At 37.5% G+C, this 8,368-nt stretch overlaps 1 protein-coding gene across 3 annotated transcripts in view; it reads left to right on the forward strand.

Annotated features, from left to right (window-relative positions):
• The window catches only part of SPATA7 (spermatogenesis associated 7), a 42,806-nt gene that overhangs the window by 24,437 nt on the left and 10,001 nt on the right, over positions 1-8,368 (forward strand). For all 3 annotated transcript variants that reach the window (XM_074585453.1, XM_074585454.1, XM_074585455.1), the window contains exon 5: positions 906-1,039. In XM_074585453.1, the coding sequence (XP_074441554.1) occupies positions 906-1,039 (134 nt within the window). The remainder of the gene's footprint in view (positions 1-905; positions 1,040-8,368) is intronic.

Genomic DNA, 8,368 nt, shown 5'->3' on the forward strand with positions numbered 1-8,368 from the left:
TGCGTTAAGTGAGTGAGAAATGTAGTGAAGAGTTAAAACAGGTTTTGTTGCATATATAGACTTCAAAAAGTATGATTGCTTATATAAAACCTCTTCATTCACATTTGGAAATTAAATTATTAATGTTTTTCATCAGCCTCGTTTGGATTTTTCAACTTTGTGAACTTCATCTGTGGCACCTGGGGGCTGTATTATGCAAGGTAGCAGATGGAGGTGACTGATAGCACACTTGAACACAGAAAATTTACCCATCTTTCATGCTCTTCGCTTTGTCTGATGGCAGATACTTCGCTCATCTTCTGTGCTACAGGAACACTGTGAACAAGGTCTTGAACTGCAGAGCGGTGCAGACGGATAACATTTCTCCCTCTTGCTGTGGCAGTGGCCCTTTCTCTGTGTTTGCCTTCATCATTTATGTTCTTGGTAGGAAGGTGCTGTTTTGCCATGGATTTCTGCGCTTGGCAGGCTACTCTCTATTTTTACATGGTTCAAGCATGGGTTTTTTACATGTCCAATTTACTGTCAGTAAACACATTGAATTTTGCTGAAATACTGGGTGAGGGTACATCAAAGGAGTTCCATCCATAAAAATCTGAGAGCACACTTGTGAGTTTTTGAGCAGAGTGCTCTGTTAGCAGTAGTGATCTTGGAATTCTTGTGTAGTGTTGCATTAGTTGTGGGAGCCGAGAATACTTCAGGGAAGCTAAGGTACAGCTTCAGCTAAGGTACAGTTTTAGCTACCAGTATATTCTAATATTTTTTTCTAAGAATAGAGGTTAATTTTTCATAATTGCTCTCTGACTTTGCTGAGCGATTGGAAATCCCTGTGACATTTTCAAATCACTTAGGACAAAAAAAGAATAAGATTTCAGTTTGGATCTGACAAACTTTGTCTCTTTTCTAAGTTGCTGACCAGCAAAGAAGAGAGAGACTGAAAAAGAAGATAGCCAGGTGTGAAGAGGAAATGAGTGTTGGTAAAACTGCCTCCCGATCCAGCTCAAGAGAGAGTGGAAGGCTGCTGCCATCCTCTTTTGGAAAGGTAGATATTTTAATTTTGTTTAGTAGATATCACAGTCTTCATGCCTCCCGTAATAACAGCTGATCGCTGCTGTGCAGCAGCTCTAGAGGGAGGACTGGCATATTTCAAGCAGCAGAAAATAGACCAGGGTCTTCCTGGCATGTGCCCAACCCCAAATGCACATCTCAGCCTTCTGACAAAGACGGCAGGTATCTGGATGAGTAGTGCTTGTGGTAAATCCACGCTCTAGTTACGCATGAATTTTCTCACTTTCATCTCAGTTCAAATTCCCATGTCCTCTCTGTCATTCCAGAGCTTTCTACTATTTCCTAAGGCAGAACTCTAGTTACCACTAACCTTCCTAGCAGAAGAATTGAGTATCTTCTGTGGTTTTTTTATCATGGAAGTCCTGCTTTGGAAATACATTTCATATCTAACAATATACTGCATGCTCAAATTGCAGTTATTGAATATGAAAATACTACTTAAGCTGTCTAAATAAGTGCTTTTCTGTTTATATACATAGGTTCACCTATTTTGGATGGCATTTCAATCAGATATGTGGTGTATATTTCCAAATAATAAATAGCCTAATAAATGACATTCTCTTGTTCGTCACGGTAAAGGAGCAATTGCACCTTAAAACAAAATTGTGTTTTAACTCTGTTGATTTTAACAGCAAATGCATCATATGTTGTTTAAATATATATAGGGCTGGAGAACGTTTCCAAGTAGTGCAGAAAACTCACCATTAATTTCTTTCTGTGTGACTGGTTTTTGCAGCAGGCAGTCTTGAGTGTGACCTTATTGCCGTGCAGAGAAATAACGCTTTGAAATTCAGTACATGGCACTTAGTTAAGGATGAAAGTGCAGGCATGCATAAGAAAAGGGAGGAAATGTCATATTTAACATCCAAATTTTATTTTTTATTAATACCATTTTTGTCCTTCCGTGTTATTTTCTGCAAAGTGGGGGCAGGAGAATCACAGAATTTCAGAGTTGGAAGGGGCCTCTAGAGATCATCTAGTCCAACTCCCCTGCTAAAGCAGGATTGCCTGGAACACATTACTCAGGACCCAGGCGGGTCTTGAAAGTCTCCAGAGAAGGGGACTCCGCAACCTCCCTGGGCAGCCTGTTCCAGTGCTCTGTCACCCTCACCATAAAGAAGTTTTTTTTTCTTAAGAAGTTCCTTAAATTATTTCATTGCAAAACCAAGTAAAGTGTGCTTAAAAAGTATCTCTAATTACTGCATAAAATCTCAGTTTTAAAATGAAGGATTCACTTGTGGTCTTTAATATAGCGTTATAACAGACTCTCACTTTTTTCCTTTGTTTTAATCTTTTGCAAAACAAGGTCTTTCTAAAGTAATATCTGTCCCAGTTCTTCTAATTACTTACAGGTGCTTTCCCACCGCCATTTGTCCTGTAGCCTTCATCATGCCAGCAGAAACGGCAGCTTTCCTTATGCTTGCTAGCCTCAGGGTGTAACGCAACAAACTGAGTCTGAATTTCAAGTTATTAACTGAAAAGTATATTTTAGAAAGCGATGTTGGGAGACATGCTGAATTAATGTTTAACCACACGTAAAAAGTAATTTTTGGATATAATACTTTTTTGCCACTAAGGCTTTTTTTTAAAACTTTACAAATGCGAAGAGTAATCTTCACTAAAATACTATTTGGCACTTTGTTAATCGAATCATTGATTGCTGGACTTCTAAAATATGTTTCACTGTAGTATAAACAAGAGCACCAGTGAGTCAGTAAGAAGTGAAAATCTGGAAGCGAGCCTTCTGGTAGAAGGGTGGGCAGTGGAAGTAATTGGTCTGTCATATTTTTGTGCTAAAAATGCAACCCTATTTAAACTTTACTTCATTTGCCAAAATAGACATTGATTTCCTATGCTTGTTTATGCACCGAGGGAGGATTCTTCTACTCCAATGATTAGCTGTCCTCTAACGCCGTGTGAGGATGAGTTAGCCATTCTAATTGTATTTCTTTAGCCATCAGGATGTATCGATGGATGACAGTTGGAAAACAAATTCTAAGGATGCCTATTAAAGCATGTGATAATGTAGAGGATTTTTGCCGCACAGTAATCATATTATTGCTGTCACTGTTGCCATCAGGAGAAAGCTGATCATACATCCTCTTTTTGTGGAACTGCTCCAAAAATTGTTTTGTGGAATTAGAATATTCCTGGGTTGGGATTGGGATTCAGCGCAAACTTGAAGCAGTCAACCTTGGAATACTCCAGGTTTCCAAGGAGGTAATGGCAAGAGTAGAATGTAGTCCTGTGCTTAAGAAGCATCTTAGAACATTATAGGAGGAATGTAAGAAAAAGAGACAAGTAGAATTCTCCTGGCTTTGCCACTGTTACATTTAAATGTAAGAATACAAAGGTTAAAGAAATTACTTTCATAATGCATAATTTCTTGCCTAATAAAATGTGGCTCTTCTAAAATGTGTATCAATTTAAGAGTAACATGCATACATATATATGTATATAAAAATATAATAACCCTTGTAACTCTGACAAGGTCAATGCCTGGCTAGATTATAGGCTAAATACATGCTAAACAGCTTTGATGTATGCATCTGACTTTCTGTTTTCAAAAGGCTTCATTCATTAGCATTCGCTTTTTATGCATTCTGGTAACTCTGGTGCCTTTATATCATCATTTTAATTTTTCACATAGCTGCATTTATTATTATTTAATGCTGCAATGGAGCCCAGAAAGTGTTTTCAATTGAGACTGTGCTTTGTGCATGGTAAAACCAAAAAGAAGTAAAAATAGTTCATCTAAACTATATAATACATGTTATACATTTATGAAAAGCTCTGTGATTTAGTCAGTGTATTTTATTTATGACTGTGAAACTGAACAGCTATAATGTGTCTTGAACCGGAGTGGCCTGCTCTTTGACTGTTTTTTACAAGGGTTTAAATGCACAAGAACAGTTAATTCTTTATCTGTTATATCTAGTTATAAACTTAAAAGTTACTCTAATGTGAGAATCTGCTACAATATGTAATGAACTGAGAAAGTTATTTCTGTTGTGGTTACATAGATTTCGTTACTGACTTCTTGAAATCATCAGTGATTTTAATCAAAGAGAGTATTTTCATAGAATCACAGAATGGTCTGGGTTGGAAGGGACCTTAAAGATCATCTAGTTCCAACCCCCTGCCCTGGGCAGGGACACCTCCTGCTAGACCAGGCTGATCAAAGCCCCATCCAGCCTGGCCTTGAACACTTCCAGGGACGGGGCATCCACAACTTCTCTGGGCAACCTGTTCCAGTGTCTCACCACCCCCACAGTAAAAAATTTCTTTCTAATATCCAATCTGAATCTACCCTCCTTCAGTTTAAAACCGTTACCCCTCATCCTATCATTACACTCCCTGATAAAGAGTTCCTCCCATCCTTCCTGTAGGCCATCTTTAGGTACTGGAAGGCTGCCATGAAGTCTCCCTGGAGCCCTTTTGGTCACAGAGATGGACGTATTCCATCTAGAGCCAGGGGGTTAAGATGTGATAGCTGTTTATGGTGTAAGAGGATCATGCATTTCTCTACTTTGAGCAGAAGACCTAAAGAGCACGCACATTTTCAAATGGCATGACAGAGCAGCCTTTGGATGGGATCGCTACAACTGAATTACTTTGAGGACAGTGGTTTATCTCTCACAGTTAAGTAGAGGGACAGGGAAAGCATAAGATGTCCTGGGGACAGCTGTACTTCTCTTCTGCTCCTTTCTTTCCATGTAGCGTAATAACGATGGTTGACACCTTGTGTAAAACTTAATCAAAATAGGATTATAAACTACAGATACGGATGCTGAAGGGGACGCTAGCTTTGTGTTTGTGTGTCTTTGCGAATACATAGTTTTTAAGCATATTTTTTAAGAGTATTTAGAGGCTTATTTAGACTGGAAAGCTTGAGGATGGATAAGCAGCACATTCGTGGGTATCCGCTCATTTATCTGTCAGCAAATTAGTTACATATACTCCTTCTTTAATGAATTACTCTTAAGTTTTCTCACAATAGAAAAGGCTGTTTGGCACGGTCTGGAAAATACTGTGACATCTATGCATAGAGTGCCATTACTATGTAGTCTTTCCAACTGCTGCCAGGGATGGAAAGCTGTATCCTAGTGAAATCTCTAGATTTTTAATTTTTATTTTTCTGTCCAAAGCTGATTTGGGTTTTTAAACATTTGTGTGAGTGATTCAGCAGATCCAACCACATGAAGCTCAACGTAAGTTATCTCTGAAGCGAATGGAACTGGCCATGAGTAAAATCTCTGATTTGAGCAAGACTTGGTATTTCATATCCCCTGTTCAGATAATCCTATTAATAGGCATTTCTGGCTGCTAAGGAAATTTTTTGAAGAAATTAATCCATGCCAAACGTCAGTTGGAGAAAAAAAATATTTCTCTTTTAACCTTTTGAAGCATGGTTGCCATTGCCTTGACATTTCAAGATCTCTTTCAGCCTGTTTCTTGAGTTTTTTTTGATTTCTTAAGAATGATGGTTATGACCATCTGCTTGTGCATATGAAGTATAGATTAGGAAACACCATTAACTGTTTCAAATCTCTCCTATTAATTTTTTATGCAGCACACATGCATGGCTACGTGAATTGCCTACTCCAATGCTTTATATTCAAAGATTTATTATACTGTTATGTTATTAACAGTCTGAAGATGTATTGTGCTTGAATTCGTTCTGTCAGCATGAGAGATTAAGTGACTAAAGAAAGCAGAAGAATCTTCTGAGCATCAAAGAAAGATGTGTTCATTGGGAATGTTCAGGCTTCATAGTGACTATCACCTCTCACGCTGGTTGCTTGAATTAATACATTTCCATACGCACATTCAGTAATAACCCTTATTAATAACATCACGGTATTTGATGAAAGTAGGAGCATACCATATTATACAATTGAATACCACACACACACACACATGGCAGGAAAGAATGTAACAGGAACATAATTTTGAAAGAGAAAAATTATTATTATTGATGCCAGCATGCCCAGTGATTATATTCATACAGCTCTTATTTGTTCACTTATTTGTGTGAATTTCTCTCTTGCCTTTCTCAATTCTTGACTGATTATCGAAGTGTGTAATGAAATGAACAGGTGCCATACAAGGGGGTTATGAGAGCGGCACCTGTAAAGGCAGCTTGTCACTTGTCACAGGAGACCTCTCCTCTGTGCGGGTAGGGGAGGGCAGGCGCTCTGCCCACTTACAGCACTATTAAAGCAGCTTTATAAATTGGGCTGTCTCAAGTTAAAAGAATCAGATGCTCATTTATTACAAAACTGCAGCTTCCGTATCTTGACAGTGCAGTTCATAAGTGTCTCTGTGATCTCGTTTGACAATGGTAGATGAACTATTCTATTGGAAGACCTTTTCATATAAGAGCAAGTTAATTTCAAGACTTAAATTCATCTTGGTGTAACTTCACTGACCGCAGTGAGAGGTGCCTTTGGACCTTTTACATAAAAATAGATTTACCAAGCTTTCTTTTCAAAGCTTGGTTTTTATAAGGCAGCTGATACCTAAGCAGCTTTTGAGTTGAGAAGTAAACTTCTTTTAGAACGTAAAAGTAACTTAGAGAGAAATCTGGGTTCTTTCTCTGTGTTACTTCTCTTGCCCGTCAGATGACAGCCGTATGCTTTGATCTGTTTTTACTGAAATTTCTCTTCCACAGACCCCATGAAGATTCAGGGGTCCCCTGTATACAACTTTTCTGCAAGTAATGTTCCATTTCCCACAGTTTTATGACTAACAAAATTGAAGGATAAATATGTAATTTATGAAACCTTTTTAAGGGGGTTATTATTAATGAAATATATAATTAAGTAAACTTATCTTTCAAAACAAATTACAGTTGGTTGAATGAATAGAATAGGAACATATATTGGTAAGCAAGATAGATGTCAAGATTCTTGACTCCAAGTTACATTAGTTATAGTTCTTCATAGTGCTTATGTCCAAACCTATGGTATTTCCATGGGTTGTTTTTTTTTTTTAATCGTTTATGAAGAATAGAGCTAAAAATCTTTACATCAGTGGGTTACTGCATATTTTAGGCATGTTTTTGTCTGCTTTTGTTTTTCCATCTAAACATCTGGTGTTTTTATAGATACAGATTAGAGAAGAAAATTAACGTAGTTGTTTACAGTTAACTTGCCTATACCAACGCAGGTGTACAAATAATTTTATGAAAGCTTAGTGACAAATTCCAAACAAACAGCATTCTCTGACACTCCTTAAAATCTTTTTGAAGTCACCAACATAGTTCCTTGTTCCTGACATTTTTTCTTTGTGTATCTGAAGGCTGAACTGCCCACCTGTTTGGGCAGTAAAGGTTTACCCCAGGATAAGGCCTTCAAAAGACATTCTTCTTTCTCAGTACATCTCAAGACTGACACAGATACGGCTTTACTTTGCAGTTCTGTCTAGTCACTATCTTAGCTGCTTGGTCTGTTTTGCTTATGATACGCATAAGGATGAGAAGAAAAGAACTTCCCCAAGCTTCCCCGTAAATAAGGAATGCTTAAATTTAGGATATTGCCATATTTACCCCGTCCCTTTTTCTTGTTGTAGGATCAACTTGTCTGCATCTACAGAATAGAACATGTGGCTTTGATGAGTTGTGTAGTTGGCTCATAACAATATCTTTTTTTATTATTTTGTATATTGCGAGGCAGCACTCATCATGTGTTCACAAATGCTTCTACAGTCTGATTTATATCGCAGCTCCACAGACTGTTTTAATCACTGAGAGTAAAAAGCATACAAGAAAAATTAAGCTGTTTATAATACACGCTGAAGGGTATGGAAATAGCTTTTCAAAACATCTGTATAGGTGGATTCTGAAACTTTCCAGTCTTATCTGTTTTCTATAGTGCTGAGCTACCGTTGCAACTACTTTATATGCAAACAATCACGCTGGTAAGCCTTATTATACTGCTTGCTAACACAGGCATTTGTTTGGTATTGTTACTGCATGTTATCAGTTCAGCATTTAATTATGCTGTAGTAGTAAAATAAAGTTGTCTCACATGAGACACCATCAAGAAGGGCTTATTTTGGCTCAGCTAACTGAAAAAAATACCTTCCCATTAGGCATCAGCAGCTATAAACATTTTGAGTTACTGGAATAGCATAGATAGGTCTTACTGATTTGGGAGAAAATTATGTGGAATTGCTGTGAAGGAAATACATGATATGACAGCAGTGTGTTCAGTGACTTAATTTTGATGGTAAACTACCTGCATTTTTTAATCCTCTAAATAGTATTTACTGCATGCCACAAAATGTATATTAATTGTAT

The sequence above is a fragment of the Larus michahellis genome, chromosome 4 (assembly GCF_964199755.1).
Source record: "Larus michahellis chromosome 4, bLarMic1.1, whole genome shotgun sequence".
In the NCBI taxonomy this organism is placed as follows: Eukaryota; Metazoa; Chordata; class Aves; order Charadriiformes; family Laridae; genus Larus; species Larus michahellis.